General features: G+C 40.5%; 1 protein-coding gene across 2 annotated transcripts in view; it reads left to right on the forward strand.

Moving 5' to 3' along the window:
• The first annotated feature begins 2,151 nt into the window (after window positions 1-2,151).
• vps33a (VPS33A core subunit of CORVET and HOPS complexes) overlaps window positions 2,152-17,423 on the forward strand; it is a 30,811-nt gene continuing 15,539 nt past the window's right edge. Inside the window, exons 1-7 of one of the 2 annotated variants that reach the window (XM_063034552.1) lie at window positions 2,204-2,275; window positions 5,290-5,355; window positions 9,840-9,928; window positions 10,435-10,562; window positions 13,661-13,850; window positions 15,141-15,257; window positions 16,150-16,324. In XM_063034552.1, the coding sequence (XP_062890622.1) occupies window positions 9,887-9,928; window positions 10,435-10,562; window positions 13,661-13,850; window positions 15,141-15,257; window positions 16,150-16,324 (652 nt within the window). In that variant the 5' untranslated portion in view covers window positions 2,204-2,275; window positions 5,290-5,355; window positions 9,840-9,886. Of the gene's footprint in view, window positions 2,276-5,289; window positions 5,356-9,839; window positions 9,929-10,434; window positions 10,563-13,660; window positions 13,851-15,140; window positions 15,258-16,149; window positions 16,325-17,423 lie in introns of both variants that reach the window. The other variant, XM_063034551.1, reaches the window with a different exon arrangement.

Genomic DNA, 17,423 nt, shown 5'->3' on the forward strand with positions numbered 1-17,423 from the left:
TGAGTACAGGAGCAGGGAGGTACTACTGCAGTTGTACAAGGCCTTGGTGAGACCACACCTGGAGTATTGTGTACAGTTTTGGTCCCCTAATCTGAGGAAAGACATCCTTGCCATAGAGGGAGTACAAAGAAGGTTCACCAGATTGATTCCTGGGATGGCAGGACTTTCATATGAAGAAAGACTGGATGAACTAGGCTTATACTCATTAGAATTTAGAAGATTGAGGGGGGATCTGATTGAAACATATAAAATCCTAAAGGGATTGGACAGGCTAGATGCAGGAAGATTGTTCCCGATGTTGGGGAAGTCCAGAACGAGGGGTCACAGTTTGAGGATAAAGGGGAAGCCTTTTAGGACCGAGATTAGGAAAAACTTCTTCACACAGAGAGTGGTGAATCTGTGGAATTCTCTGCCACAGGAAACAGTTGAGGCCAGTTCATTGGCTATATTTAAGAGGGAGTTAGATATGGCCCTAGTGGCTAAAGGGATCAGGGGGTATGGAGGGAAGGCTGGTGCAGGGTTCGGAGTTGGATGATCAGCCATGATCATACTGAATGGTGGTGCAGGCTTGAAGGGCCAAATGGCCTACTCCTGCACCTATTTTCTATGTTTCTATGTTTCTATGTTTCATGCCATCAGGTTGGAGGCTACCCAGACGGAATATAAGGTGTTGTTCCTCCAACCTGAGTGTGACCTCATCACAACAGTGGAGGAGGCCATGGATAGATATCTCAGAATGGGAACGGGAAGTGGAATTAAAATGGGTGGCCACTGGGAGATCCTGCTTCTTCTGGCAGACGAAGTGTAGGTGCTTGGCGAAGCGGTCTCCCAATCTACATCGGGTCTCACCAATATACAGGAGGCCACACCAGGAGCACCGGATACCGTAGATGACCCCAACAGACCACAGTGAAGAGCTGCATCAGCTGGAAGGGCTGTTTGGGCCCCGAATGATAGTGAGAGAGGAGGTGTAGCACTTGTTTAGCTTCTAAGGATAAGTACCAGGAGGAAGAGCAGTGGGGAGTGGCCTATAATTTCCTGTCTTTTGCCTTCCTCCCTTCTTAAAAAGTGGTGTGACATTTGGAATTTTCCTGTCCTCTGGAACTGTTTCAGAATCTAGTGATTCTTGAAAGATTACTACTCATGCCTCCACAGTCTCTTCAACAACCTGGTGTGTAGTCCATCTGGTCCATGTGACTTATCTACCTTCAAACCTTTCAGTTTCCCAAGCACCTTCTCCTTAGTAATAGCAACTACACTCATTTCTGTCCCCTGACACTTTTGAATTTCTGGCATACTGCTGGTGTCTTCCAAAGTGAAGACTGATACAAAATACTTCTTCAGTTCGTCTGGCATTTCTTTGTCCCCCATTATAATCACCCCAGGGTCGTTTTCCAGCGGTCCAATATCCTCTCTTTCACTCTTTTATATTTTTGGTTAGCTTACTTTCATATTTCATCTTTCCTCTCCTTATTGCCTTTTAATTGTCTTCTATTGGTTTTTAAAAGCTTCCCAATCCTCTAACTTCCCACCATTTTTTGCTATATTCTATGCCCTCTCTTTTGCTTTTATGCTGTTTTTGACTTCCCTTGTCAGCCATGATCACCTCATCCTCCCTTTAGAATACTTTTTTTGTTCTTTGGGATGTATCCATCCTAAACCTTCCGAATTTCCCCCAGAAGCTCCAGCTGTTGCTACTGTGCCATCATCCCTGCAAGTGTCCCATTTCAATCAACTTTGGCCAGCTCCTCTCTCACGCCTCTGCAAGTCCCCTTAGTCCCCTGTAATACTGGCACATCTTATTATAGCTCCTCCCTCTCAAACTTCAAGGTGAATTCTTTCATAATCCCTCTTAAGTATGGAACTTGTTTTCTATGTGTTAATAATGTGATTCTGTTGGACTGTATTTTTGTGCTAATGAGTCTTCAGAAGCATTCCTGCAATTTAGTTCTAAACTGGCCTCGGTCCGTTCATTTTGTTAACATTTTTTCATTGATTATGTTACTCAGAAAGCATGTTCTATAATAATGCCTTCAGTGTGTGCACCAATTGCTTCCAGTATAAAGACAACCACGTTCAGCTCCGGCTCCGAGCGGCTCTGCAGCGTCCCCTAATGGCCAGTTGCCGGTGTCACGTGGGCTGGCGCCCTCCGCGTCATGTGACCGCGTTAAAGATGGCTACCCACCTGAGCTACGGCAGGGTGGTTCTTAACAACCTGCGAGAGGCAGCCCGCAAGGAGCTGCGCGAATTCCTGGACAAGTGTGAAGGCAGCAAGGTCCGCGATGCTACCCAGAGCGGTTTGGTGGAGCGGTGCTTCCCGAGAGGCGGAAGAGGGAGAGGAGGGGTTATAGTCCGTAGTAAATAGGGCTGTGCCGGGCTGGAGGGAGGATCGGGCGGGCATTAGCATTAATCTTGGGGCTGAGAGGGAGAGGGCAACTTTAGCAGAAATGCGAGTGGTGAGAGGGAGGGGGATGGTGTTGGAGGGATAGGCGAGAGGGAAGTGGGGCTGGTGTGGGAGGTGTGGGAAGAAGGGTGGCAGACTTCAGAGATCGTGAATGTAATCGGGTTTAGTTCCCACCCCCACTTGCATTAGGATAGTGTTTACAGTATGAATGTGTTATCTGATAAATGCACCTGCAGTTAGTTATGTTTTGGTGATATTGGAATAAGAAACTGACACCCCCTCCATCCCTGCAAAGAATAAGAGATGTGTTTTTTGTGGTATTTGTTATGTCAGTATGCAGTTTAATTAATCCTTGGCATTTATATGTTTCAGACTAATATGTCATTTGGCAAAACTGCTAATTTTGACCTTACAATAACACACTTGTTCCCTTTTCTCCAAAAGACATTGCAAAGTTAGAATGTATAAATATGACAACACTTATTGTTCTGAATCTGTGAATTGCTACAAAATTTGTTACAAAGTTTTACAAGTGGAGGGGAGGGCAAATGATGCTTATAAGTTTGGAGACAGGAGTGATTTTAGTGATGAGAGGTGAAGAAACAAAATAAAAGTCTGAAACTGCTGGTAATAATCAGCTGATCAAGAGCATCTGTGGTACAAAGAAAGATGGTTATGGAGGACCTGTATCTGGCAGGGTTATGAACTGTGTGTTGATTTTAGTGTTAAAAGCAGATACGCCCTGTTTTTGAACCGTAAAATTTATTGCAAGCTCCTGATGTGAGGAAAATTTGAGAAATTGACAAGGGGAAAAGTTGTATAATGGTTAATAAAGGCTTCCCTTGCAATTCCATTATTGTGTATGAGGTCAAAATGAATTAGATAGAGAATGTAGAGTAAGAAGCATCTAGAAATCCAGGATGACTCTCAATGAGATGTTCACCAAGTCACTAACCAAATTGCGGGAAGGTCACATTACTGTGCTAAAAGAAAGGAAGAACTGGGCCATAGCATGAATGTATTCTTGGGATCTAAGCACTTGGGAATCTTTTAGATGCAGGGGATGTTGTATATTGGATTTTCAGAAGGCCTTTGACAAGGTGCCACACGTGAGGCTGCTTACCAAGTTAAGAGCCCGTGCTATTACAGGAAAGTTACCAAGATGATTAGAGCATTGGCTGATTGGAAGAAGGCAGCGAGTGGGAATTTTTCTGGTTGGCTGCCAGTGACTAGTGGTGTTCCACTGAGGTCAGTGTTGGGACTGCTCTTTATGCTGTATATAAATGATTTAGATGATGAAATAGATGGTTTTGTTGCCAAGTTTGCAGATGGGTGAAAGGGCAGGTAGTGTTGAGGAAACAGGGAGGATGCAGAAGAACTTAGATTAGGAGAATGGGCAGGAAAGTGGCAAATGAAATACAATGTTGGAAAATGCATGATCATGCACTTTAGTAGTAGAAATAAATGTGTGGACTATTTTCTAGACAAGAGAAAATGCAAAAATCTGAGATGCAAAGGGACTTGGGAGTCCTTGTGCAGAACACCCTGAAGGTTAACTTGCAGGTTGAGTCGGTGGTGAGGAAGGTAAATGTCATGTTAGCATTCGTTTCAACAGGTCTAGAATACAAGAGCAAGGATATGTTGCTGAGGCTTTATAAGGCACTGGTGAGGCCTCACCTTGAGTATTGTGAACAGTTTTGGGCCCCTCATCTTAGAAATGATGTGCTGGCATTGGAGAGGGTCCCGAGGAGGTTCACAAGGCTGATTCCAGGAATGAAAGCGTTATCATATGAGGTACTTTTGATGGCTCTGGGTCTGTTCTCACTGGAATTTAGAAGGATGGGGGAGGGGGGTTTCATTGAAACCTTTCGAATGTTGAAAGGCCTAGACAGAGTAGATGTGGAAAGGATGCTTCCCATGGTGGGAGTATCGAGGACAAGAGGGCACAGCCTCGGGATAGAGGGGCGTTCATTCAAAACAGATGCAGAGAACCTTCTTTAGCCAGAGGGTGATGAATTTGTGGAGTCTGTTGCCATGTGCAGCTATGGAGGCCAGGCCATTGGGTGTTTTTAAGGCAGAGATTGATAGGTTCTTCATTGGATGTGGCATCAAAGGTTACGGGGAGAAGGCTGGGAACTGGGGTTGAGGAGGAGTTTAAAAAAAAGATCGGCCATGATTGAATGGTGGAACAGACTCGATGGGCCAAATGGCCTAATTCTGCTCCTACGTCTCGTGGTCTTTTATTGTGTTACAAATGCAGTGTAAATGTGAGATGCCTTCCTCTTAATATTAAGACTGTTTGAATACACTTATTAAGATTAGTTTTGCCAGAGTTTGTATAACATCAGTTACGCATAAATGGTTGCCTTAATCTGGGTATCAATTTTTCATTGATGCTTTTATCTATCCTTGGCTGTATTTAAAAGAAACAATAGTCCTTTTTGAATTCTCTACATGAGCATAAGATAATATGCAAGCTGAATTTGTTTGCAGTTGGAAATGTACAAAAGCATTCTTTTATCTTGCTTTTTGGTAGTGTACTTTGTAAATGTTCTTCAGCTCTATCTGATATTAAACCTACTGGGTAAGGAACTGTACTGGTTTGAAACCTATCAGTCTGTTCACACCAATGTCACTGATCTTTGAAGGAGTTTTAAAATTACTTTAGGGGTGGTTAGAAAGTACTGGCTGTGGTCATGTCATCTCATTTCAAAGGCAAGTTGAGGTTGTGTACTTTGCTTATAACTTTTTGTTTGAAATTTCATTTGTGTATTCTGAATTGCTGTTGGCTGACTTACTGTTAGTAGTTTTTTCTTCCACAAACATACACTGAAAAGACATGCCACTGTATTATGACACAATAACTGTCTGGTTTTGTTGCACAGGCGATTGTTTGGGATGAGTACCTTACTGGACCATTTGGATTAATTGCCCAGTATTCCCTGCTAAAGGTAAATAATGATATCTTCAGCCTTGACACTAAAGCAATCACTGTTTCCACGTTGTAGGAAATGTTAGTTCTAATGCTCTCGGTACTGAAGTTATTTATGAGATAGTTGAAGAAATTTAGACATTTCTACTCCATTAATCAAAAATACCATTCTTTGTGCATGTAGGGTGGTGTTCTTCAAAAGTTCAACATAAATTTATTAAGTGTATGTGCCATGTTGTATTACCCTGAGATTCACTTTCTTGCAGGCATTCACAGTAACTACAAAGAATCACAATAGAACGATGAAAAACCACTCACAACAAAGACAGGCAAAAGACAGCAAACAGTACAAATAAAAAGAGGGGGAAAATACCGAGAATTTAAGTTATGGAGTCCTTAAAAGTGAGTCCATAGACTGTGGAATCAGTTCAGTGTAGGGGTGAATGAAATTATCCCCTCTGGTTCAACAGCCTGATGATTGAGGGGTAATAACTGTTCCTGAACCTGGTGGTGCGAGTCCTGAGGCTCGTGTACCAGCTCCCTGATGGCAGCAGCGAGAAGAGAGCACGGTGAAAGTCATTGATGAGGGATGCTGCTTTCCTGTAACCGTGCTCCTTGTCAATGTACTCAGTGGTGGCAAGGGCTTTACCTGTGATGAATTGGGCTGTATCCACAGCTTTTTGTAGTTTATTCGGTTCAAGGGCACTGGTGTTTCCATATCAGGCCGTAATGCCACCAGTTAGTAGACTCTCCACCGTGTATCTAAAGAAGTTTGTCAAAGTTTTCAATGACATGTCAAATGAGTTCAGACTTCTAAGGAAGTAGAGGCATGGCTGTGCTTTCTTCGTAATGGCACTTGTGTGCTGGGCCCAGAACAGGTCCTCTGAAATGTTAACGCCAAGGAATTTGAAGCTGCCAGCACTCTCCACCTCTATCCCCTCATGGACCTCCTGTAGTCAATAATAAGCTCCTTGGTCTTCCTGACATTGCGTGAAAGGATGGTGTTCTGGCACCACTCAGCCAGATTTTCAACCTCCCTCCTATATGCTGATTCATCACCAACTTTCATTTGGCCTACGATGGTGGTGTCTTCAGCGAACCTTAAATATAGCATTAGACCTGTGCTTAGACTTTAGTGTAAAGTGAGTGGAGTGGTGTGGGGTGGGGAGCTGAGTGCACAGCCTTGTGGTGCACCTGTGCTGATGGAGATCATGGAGGAGAAGTTACCAATCCGAACTGACTGGGGTCCGCAAGTGAGGAAATTGAGGATTCAGTTGCACAAGGAAGCATTAAGGCCCAGCACTTTGAGCTTATTGATTAGCTTTGAGGGGATGATGGTGTTGAATGCAGAGCCGCAGTCAATTGCCTGAACTTAATACTAAAGTAGAATTTGAAGATCTGTAAAACATTATAAACAAGTTTTTTTTTTTAAATTCAGCAACAATTTGTTAGGCATTTTCTGTTAAAGGAGAGCATGCCTGCGTCTAGTTATAGTCCCAACATGAATTATAAAAAACACTGGAATTCATTTGTAGTGAGGCTTTGTGTGTCATTGTGTCGGGCCAGGGTAAAGTGAAAGCCATCATAAGGGGCACTGAAACCATGAACAATATATAAAATCAGGTTACGTTAGACCCTCAAACTTGCCTGCAGCTTTTATAGACATCTAAAAGTTTTAAGGTGTCTTAAGTACCAGTTGTGTGAATATCTTGCAGTCAGCCCTTCCATTAAATTTAACGAGAAGCTCTCGTTGTGCCATCCCAGACCAGGCGCAAGATCTTTCATATGCTTCTTCTTGCAAACTAACCCAACTTGTTCCCTTGTTAAACTCTTGCGTTCAGTACTCTTTCTTTCTTTTCTTTTTAAATCTTTTTATTGAATAAGTATACAAAAAGGTAAGCCATAAAGGCACTAATACACTGTTAGAATATAATAAAATTACAGGAGATATTAATACAAAAAAAATGATAAACAATGTAATTTAAACATAACATACTAAGGTAACATAATAGTATACTAATTTTTTATATATATATATATATATATATATATATATATATATAATGTATGTATACCAATAGAGAAAAGGAAAAAAAAAACCCAAAAAAACCCACCGTGCAACTAAACTAAAAGCAAAGCAAAGCAATGGGCTAACTTGGAACCAAGCAGAGTTAAAAAACTTAAAATCACGTCCTCAATCCCGACCTCCATTAAAAACAGTAAAAAAAAACAAGAAGGGTATATAAATATGGAGCAAAAAAAGAGGAGGAAAAAAATTACATTAAATGAAAATATTGAATAAAAGATCTCCAGGTCTGTTCAAATTTAAGTGAGGAATCATAAAGATTGCTTCTAATTTTCTCCAAATTCAAGCATAATATCGTCTGAGAAAACCAAAAAAAGGTAGTTGGAGCATTAAGCTCTTTTCAATGTTGTAAGATACATCTTTTCGCCATTAAAGTAAGAAATGCAATCATTCTACGGGCTGAAGGAGAAAGATTACTGGAAATTTTAGGTAGTCCAAAAATAGCAGTAATAGGGTGAGGAGAGATATCTATATTCAATACCTTAGAGATAATATTAAAAATGTCTCTCCAAAAAGTTTCCAGAGTAGGACAAGACCAAAACATATGAGTTAAAGAGGCTATCTGCCCTGGACATCTATCACAAAAAGGATTAATATGAAAATAAAAGCGAGCTAATTTATCTTTGGACATATGTGCTCTATGAACAACTTTAAATTGAATTAGGGAATGTTTAGCACAAATAGAGGAAGTATTGACTAATTGTAAAATCTGCCCCCAGTCATCCACGGAAATGATAGACCCCAATTCCTGTTCCCAATCTACCCTAATCTTATCAAATGGAGCTTTCCTAAGTTTCATAATAATATTATAAATCATAGCCGATGCACCTTTCTGACATGGATTAAGGTTAATTATAGTATCTAAAATGTATGTAGGAGGAAGCATTGGAAAAGAAGAAAGTATAGTACTTAGGAAATTTCTAACTTGTAGATATCTAAAAAATGTATTCTTGATAAATTATATTTATTAGATAATTGTTCAAAAGACATAAGGGAACCATCTAAAAATAAATCCAAAAACCGTGAAATACCCTTAATCTTCCAAATTTGAAAAGCACGATCCATAAAAGAGGGAGGAAAAAATATGTTACCTAAAATAGGAATCGCTAGCCCAAATTGGTTAAGATCAAAAAATTTTCTGAATTGAAACCAAATACGTAAGGTATATTTAACTATCGGGTTAGATACCTGTTTGAGGCGTTTCAAATCAAAAGGAAGAGAGGAACCTAAAATAGAGCCAAGTGTATAGCCCTGAACAGATTGTAATTCCAATGCTACCCATTTAGGAATGGATAGTATATCCTGGTCAAGTAACCAAAATTTCATATGTCGAATATTAATTGCCCAATAATAAAATCTAAAGTTGGGTAATGCTAAACCTCCATCTCTCTTAGCTTTCTGTAAATGTATTTTACCCAGTCTCGGGTTTTTATTTTGCCAAATAAATGAAGAAATTTTTGAGTCAACTTTATCAAAAAACGATTTTGGAACAAAGATTGGTAATGCCTGAAATATATATAGAAATTTTGGCAAAAAAAACATCTTAACTGCATTAATACGACCAATCAAAGTTAAATATAAAGGAAACCATTTAGATGAAAGTTGAGTAATATGGTCAATTAAGGGTAAAAAGTTAATCTTAAATAAATCTTTGTATTTACAAGTAATTTTAATCCCAAGATGTGAGAAATAATTATTAATTTAAATGGAAAGTTATGATATAAGGGAAGTTGTTTAATAATCAGGAAAAGTTCACTCTTACTAAGATTTAATTTATAACCTGAAAAGAGACTAAATTGTGCTAATAACTCTAAAACAGCAGGGGTGGATTTTTGAGGATTAGAAATATATAAAAGTAAGTTATCAGCATAGAGTGATATTTTATGGGACTTTAAGCCCCGAGTTATCCCAGTAATATTTGGAGATTCTCGAATGGCAATTGCAAGAGGTTCTAATGCAATATCAAATAATAAAGGACTAAGAGGACAACCTTGTCGAGTGCCTCGAAAAAGAGGGAAAAAAGGTGAGCTTAGAGAGTTAGTACGGACTGAGGCCACAGGAGAATGATATAACAGTTTGATCCAGGATATAAATTTCGAGCTAAAATTAAACATTTCAAGCACCTTAAATAAGTAAGGCCATTCTACTCTATCAAAAGCTTTCTCAGCATCTAAAGAGATAACACACTCAGGAACATTTTGTGAGGGGGTATAAACAATATTTAACAGTGTGCGAATGTTATAAAAAGAGTAACGACCTTTAATAAAACCCGTTTGGTCTTCCGAAATAATAAAAGGAAGTACTTTTTCTAATCTGTTTGCTAATAATTTAGAAAAAACTTTAGAATCAACATTTAATAAAGATATTGGTCTATAAGATGCACATTGAGCAGGATCTTTATCTTTCTTTAATATTAGAGAGATTGACGCTCTATTGAAAGATTCGGGAAGTTTACCAAGTTTTAATGAAGCCTCGAAAACCCTACAGAGCCAAGGGATTAATGAAGGTGCAAAACATTTATAAAATTCTATGGTAAACCCATCAGGGCCAGCAGCTTTCCCCAAATTCATAGAGGAAATAACATTCTTAATCTCATCAGTAGTAATGGGAGTATCTAACATAGAAGACATATCCTGTGAAATCTCAGGGAAGTCTAGGTTATCTAAAAAATCATTCGTATATTTAGAGTCTCAGTACTCTTGAAGCACATCACTGCCTGCAAGTTCCAGATTTGTGCATTCAAGCAAACCTGCAGGGAAATGTCAAGGCAGCAGGTAGTTTGGTAAGGAGTTGATTGGTGGGTGGGGAGAGATCTTCATGGAAAGTAATTAGTGATTATGTGTATTTAATATTTTGTCACATGTGTTGGTAAATATTTGTAATTAGGTGTTTAAATTCAATGGTTGATCAAAATATTTTCAAATAATTTCAAAAACTGCTTATCAAAAGTATTGATAGATTTTCCTGGATGACCATAATACATTCATGTGATGTTGTCTTACAATCCTACAGGAGCATGAAGTTGATAAGATGTTTACCCTGAAGGAAGGAAGTTTGCCTGAAGCTGATGTGAAAAACATCATTTTCTTTGTGAGGCCCAAGTTGGAATTGATGGATATCATTGCTGATAATGTGCGGTGGTAAGTACATTTAATTTTAAACAAGATTGACAGTTTATTTTACACAAAACATCTTTTTATTTATATATTACATATAATATTTTTTCCATATCACTCCATGTGGTTGCTCTAAAGGGCAAGAATTGGTGCCAGAGTTTGATCCTGATCTTGGGTGCTCTCTGTGTGGAGTTTGTACTCTGGTCTTGTGTAGGGTTTCTGCTGGGCGCTCCAATTTCCTTCCACGTCCCGAGAATGTGCTTGTAAATTAATTGAGCTCTGCAATTTACCAGATCCTATAGATGAGTGTCAGGAGAAGCAGAAGTGGGAATGCACAAGATGAACCATTATTGGAGAAATAAAACAAAGGGGTTAGGACTGATGTAGGTGCTCTGTTGGGAGCTGGCAGGGTTCTGATGGGCCAAATGGGTTCCTACCATGCTGTGAAAAGTGCACGAAAAATAACATTGTAATTATAAAATTGATACTGTCCTGCACTCACTGGGCTTTGGACCACCCAGACAACAGCAATATTCCCAACTGAGGCCACCTTTAGGGTAGAGGAGCAACACCCTAGGTAATCTCTGACCTAATGGCATGAAAATCCATTTCTCCTTCTGGTTTTTAAAATTAAAAAAAATCACTCTTTCCCCCTCCCCTCTTCTATTCCCCAACTCTGGTCTCTTCTCACCTCCCCTTGGGTCTCTTCCTCCTTCCCTTTCTCCTATGGTCCACTTCCCTCTCCTATTAGATGCCTTCCCTTCCAATTCTTTGTTTCCTATCCACCTGACTTTACCTATCGCCTTCTATCTATCCTCTTTCCCCTCCCCACATTTTAATTCTGGTGTCTTTTCCCCTTTTCAGTCCTGAAGAAGGGTCTCAGCCCAAAATGCAGACTGTTTATTCATTTCCATAGATGCTGCCAGATCTGAGTTCTTCCGGCATTTTGTGTGTGTTTGTTGTCTACTTAGTGATTGCAGCTCAGCATTCAGTGCCCATCCTCTCAGTACTAATCAACAAGCTTCAAAGCCTGGGACTTGATACCTCTTTGCAACTGGATATTGACTTTCGCATTGAGAAATCGCAGTCGGTACAGATTGGAGATGACATCTCCTTGCTGACAGTGAACACAGCTGTGCCTCAAGGATACGCGCTTAGCCCACTGCTCTAGCCTCATGACTGTGGTTAGAGAAACTCAAACACCATCTATAAATTCACTGAAACTATTGTTGGCGTAATCTCAGATGGTGATGAGGAGGCGTACAGGAGCGAGATAGATCAGCTGGTCAAGTGGTGTCACAACAACCACCTTACACTCGGTGTCAATGAAACCAAGGAATTGATTGTGGACTTCGGGAATGGAAAGTTTAGGGAACACACAGCAGTCCTCGTTGAGAGGTCATTGGTGAAAAGGGTGAGCATTGTGAAGTTCCTGGGCATCAGCATCTCAGAGGATATATTGTAGACCCATCATATCAATTCTATCGCGATAAAAGCGCACCAGCAGCTTTCTTCACTAGTTAATGAGGATATTTCGCACGTTACCAACGATTCTTACCAACTTTTTACCAGTGTACACTGAAGAGCATTCTGATTGGTTGCATCCTGGTCTTGTATGGAGACACTAATGCACAGGATCGAAAGGGGTTTTGAAGGGCTGTAGATTCAACCAGATCCATCACAGGTACAATCCTCCCAGCCATCGATGACATCTTCGAAGGAAGGCGGCATCCCTCATTAAGGACCCTCACTATCCAGGGCATGCCGGCTTCTCATTACCACCAGCAGGGAGGAGGCACAGGATCCGGAAGACCCAAACTCAACATTTCAGGAACAACTGTTTTCCTTCTGCCGTCAGATTTCTGAACAGTCGATGAACGCTACCTTACCGTCCCTCCATTGAACAATTTAAGTCAATAACAATAAATCTGATTCTGCATTTGTTCTAATTGGCTGTACAACCAAATATGATTGTGACAGGTTTTCCGTGTCAGCTGGAGAGAGTTTGTGGCAGACCAGAGAGCTACCAGAGCTTCCTTGTTGATTCCCACCTTCCTTTGTGTATTGCAGGCACAACTTCCTGAAGAGTAACACGCACACAAAGTGCTGGAGGAACTCAGCAGCTCAAGCTGAATAAAGAGTCGAATTTTTGGGTTGAGACCCCTTCTAGCCTTGGTGAAGTGCCTCAGCCTGGAACATACACTCTATTGCTTTCCATAGATGCTGTCTGACTTTGAGTTCCTCCAGCAGTGTGTGTTCGTCTGGATTTCCAGCATCTGCAGAATCTCTTGTGTTCCTGAGGGACAGCCAGCTTCCAGCTGACTGGTGAAGTGCCCCTCTCTGTAATTAGAGGAAGGGATTTCATTGCCCCATCTCCCCCACCCCCCAACTCCTTTATTGCAAAAGTTCTTGAGCTCCAAGGTGTAATGCTTGTGGGTACAGTCCTTGCATTTAATTGTGTAAGGGTACCCACTTCCTGGTTAAATTAGACTTCTTGCCTGCATTGTATATTTCCCATAAACATTACCTGCAGTTGATTTTTCATCTTCCTCATCCCTAAAGGTTGCTGGTACATCTGTCTTCTGTGTAGGTAGGTGCAATGCTATCCGTCACAGCTTGTTATTCACCTCAGGCTGAGTCACAGAGTCAGTCATCAGCAGAGCTCAAATATTCTTGTGAGCTTCAAGTATTTGTAATGGCGATGGAATTGCTTACAGTGGCTAATCCATTGTTATACATGGAGTTTGGGTGTGAAGGTGGTGACAAGAAGGCTGGTTTTTGTTTGTTTTTACACAACTCTCCACATGTAACAAAACTTCCAAGAAACAGTATTTTGTGCATTTGCATGTACCCTAGTAATATACGTCCAGCTGTCATGGATTTATGCTAACACACACAAAATGCTGGAGGAACTCAGCAGGCCAGACAGCATCTATGGGGGAGAGAAAAAGTACAGTCGACGTTTTAGGGCAAAACCCAGTGTCGACTATACTCTTTTCCATAGATGCTGCCTGGCCTGCTGAGTCCCTCCAGCATTTTTGTGTGCGTATGTGTTGCTTGGATTAAAAGCATCTGCAGATTTTCTCTTGGTTATGGGTTTACACTATTTCATTTTCTTGTAGCGAAAACAGGCGTCATGGTCATCCCAGAGACTTCCATATCCTGTTTCTGCCACGTCGAAGTCTCCTTTGTGAGCAGCGACTTAAGGAACAAGGGACACTGATCAGCATCATCCACATCGAGGAGTATAATCTGGATTTGATTCCATTTGATAATGATCTGCTGTCCATGGAAGCTGAAAATGCATTTAGGGTAACTACTTATTTCTATTCAAAACAAAACTTTCATTTTACTGTCCTGGATTAATTAGGCACATTTTCCAAACAGTATCCTGAAAGCTTTCAGCTGTATTAGCTGTGTTCATTTTTGTCATGACTTGTTTTTTTTAAGTTGAAATCTTCACCACACACATGCAATATTCCAGATGCTGGAAATCTGGAGTAATACACACAATATGCTGGAGAAGCTTAGCAGGTCAGGTGGCATCTATGCATTGGAATAAACAGCCGATGTTTCAGGCCAAGACCCTTCATCAGGACTGGGAAGGAAGGGGGAAGAAGTCAGAGTAAGAAGGTGGGGGGAGGGGAGGAAGAAGTACAAGGCAGTAGGTGATTGGTGAAATTAGGAGGGGTGAGCTAAAGAGCTGGGAAGCTGATTGGTGAAAGTGACAAAGGGCTGGAGAAGAGGGAGTCTGATAGGAGAGGACAGAAGACCATGGAAGAGAGGGAAGGTGGAGGAGCACCAGAGGGAGGTGATGGGCAGGTAAGGACTTCGGTGTGAGAGGGAAACGTGGAGAGGGGGAGCTTGCTACATGGGCTTGCCTTCCATATCGTACGCAAGCCTGGGCAGTATTGACTGGCGGCATGGCGCCAACGACGTAGACAGCTGGGACACAACATCCACGGTTGACCCTGGCCAATAGAGGGCTTCTTTGTTTGCCATCGTGACCAGTCATGGATTGTAATTGTAGAAGAATTGCAAAACTCTGATTATTCCTGTACATTTAGTAACAAAGCCATTATTTTAAAATGTTTATTTTATAAAAGTTTGTGACAGCAACTGCCTTGGTCTCTCCTATATTTAATTCGAGGAAATTTCTGCTCCACTGTGGAATGGGAAGGGTAAATTAATTACAGTTAATCTTGTGAAAACTAAGTGGCTCTGGGGCAGGGGGTGGGAAAGAAAGAAACCTCTGGTAAATTTTTGGTCATAACTGAATAGCTGAAAATGGAGTCTTGAGTAGGCTTCTCCAGCAGGATGATAATAGCAAGGCATTTGAGGAGGGTGGGCTGTTCAACTCAGTCAAAGGCTGCAGATGGGTCGTTTGCACACACTTATAACATCACACTGCCTTGGATCTGTTTCATGAATGTATATACATTTTTAGTAAGTTACTGTGCATATAATGCCTGCATTTGCTAGTGGGGGCCATCTTTGCCCTTGTACAAGTTTAAATAAGTTTTGAACTTTTGTCAGGAAACCAGGTGGCTTGGATTTTCTTTCACAAATAATTAACACATTGTGTTGTACATTTGCAAATAGGAATGCTATCTTGAGAATGATCAGACTGTCTTATTCCATGCGGCCAAAGGATTGATGACTCTTCAGGCTTTATACGGAACTATTCCACAAATATTTGGGAAAGGTGAATGTGCCCGGGTAAGTTCATTCTTCCACCACCTTGCTTGTGAGTTTTGTGCTTAATGTCAATAAGATTTTCAAGACACTTCTTATGAACAAAACAAAGGTAATAAATGCAGTTTAATTGGAGCATACACATTTGAACCACTGAACCTGCCAGTTTTTCTTTGGACAGACAGCATTTTGTTTGTATTAGGAGCTCGTAAAGCAGTGTATTTTTAAAATAAGAATTTCATTCTTGCACACTAAGCAAAGACAACCTGATTCTTGTTTGTTATGGGAAGTACTGAAGGTGAATTTTGTTTGCACTGGTCCCAGTAGGTAAGCTGCAGGCTTGGAGCACAGAATCGGGAGTAGGCCTTTTAGCTCCTTGTGCTGAGACTGGCAATCTGTACAATTGTGGCTGATCAATTACCTTGGCACCATTTCCCTTGTGTCCAAAAGTGTATCAGTTTGTCTAGAACATAGTCATACTTCATTGCAAAGAGTTGTCTTGTTCATTTTGTTTTATTTTCTAGACTTGCCCAAATATAAAAATTTGTAACAAAAAAAATACTCTAACAAAGTTCAATGCAAATTTATTTACATGAATTTCAAGGTCATTTATGTATTTCCTTGCAGCCATTCACAGTAGAACAGAGATATATGATAGAATCAAAAGTAATCGTCTCTCAGAAGCATTGCCACCTGACAGGGCACTGTGGCAAGTGTATCATCCTGACATTTATTTCCCCTTCTCACCCCCTTGTCCTTCCCAGCTTAAGCTTCCTATTTATCGCTAAACTCTTTTTGTCAGTTGGTGCCTTATCTAACTTTCTGTGGTCCTTCTAAGAAGTGAATCTGAAATTTTTTTTTGTTTGTTTTTAAAACCTCTGGTTGATAATTTTAACCCTGACTATTATCTCCACAGCTTGTGGCAAATATGATGCTAAGAATGAAACGTGAATTTGCTGGAAGTGCAAACCAGATTTTGCCTGTATTTGATAAACTTCTGTTGCTTGATCGTAATGTGGATCTGTTAACGCCTCTGGCAACACAGCTGTCATATGAAGGACTGATTGATGAAATATACGGAATTCAAAACAGTAAGTTCTAACATCTCGCATTTGCTAATGCAAACTACCTGCTGCAAAAAGTTGCAACTAAGATGTAAAGTATTTGAGTTTTGTGGCTCGCTAAATTCCTGGAGTGAAGTGTTACTGTGTATTTAATCCAGTCTTCAATTAGGCTGACTTTCCCAGCATGAAAACAATTCAGCTCGACTTTGGAATTTCAGAAGTCTGCATCCTGCTCTTCATTTCCTGGCTCCTGTCTAAATGCTCCTGTGATGTTACAAGTGCTGACATGTACTAACAGATTGGGGATGCCTCCCGCACTCAGTTCTCGTTTGTTCCGAGTTAGCTCATCTCGCCCAGGGTGTAAAGTGTTACCGTGACTCTTGGTGCCCTGAATTGGGGAGGGAAATTAAGTCATGTTTCTATTCCTGATGGTGATAATTGTTCAGAAATTTTCATGAGTGATGCTTGGGCTAGTCTGAGCTGCACTGCTCGCTCCAGTAAATGAAATACTTGCTGATATGCATTCTTTAGGAGACTGTGCTAATGCCTGCAGAACTTTATGATAACATGAATCAGTTGTGTTTTTTAATTCCCCTTCAATTCCCACCTAGTAAGAATGTTTTTGACCTTGTGCTTGGCTAGGAATAGTTTCAATTCAGATAGTTTGAGGAAAAAATGCTGAATATTTGTGGACAGTAGGGACTTTGGGTGATCCAAAATGAGTTGATTCTTTAATCATCTTGCAAGCACTTTAATTATGTGGCATCAGATTTCTCATCCCATAGCCATTGTCCATGTTTGCAGTTTGTTCATATGCTTTCTGACTCCATTGAATACGACATGGAAATCACCTTGCGTTCAATTATGTGAGATTAAATCCAAGTGTTAACTATCCCAGAGCTCAGATGAGAATTTCCAGTAATTTAGCATTGTTAGGTATAATTTAGTTTGTTTTATTAATAACTTGTGCAGATTTCTGCAATTTTTATCCAGTTCAAAGAACCAGAATGTAACATTCTTTTCTGAAATTATCAAAACAAAATGTGCCAGAAATGCTACTTATTTTAATCTATCGAATGTTGAAAGGCCTTGATAGAGTGGATGTGGAGAGGATGTTTCCTTTGGT

The sequence above is a fragment of the Mobula hypostoma genome, chromosome 27, assembly GCF_963921235.1.
Source record: "Mobula hypostoma chromosome 27, sMobHyp1.1, whole genome shotgun sequence".
NCBI lineage: Eukaryota > Metazoa > Chordata > Chondrichthyes > Myliobatiformes > Myliobatidae > Mobula > Mobula hypostoma.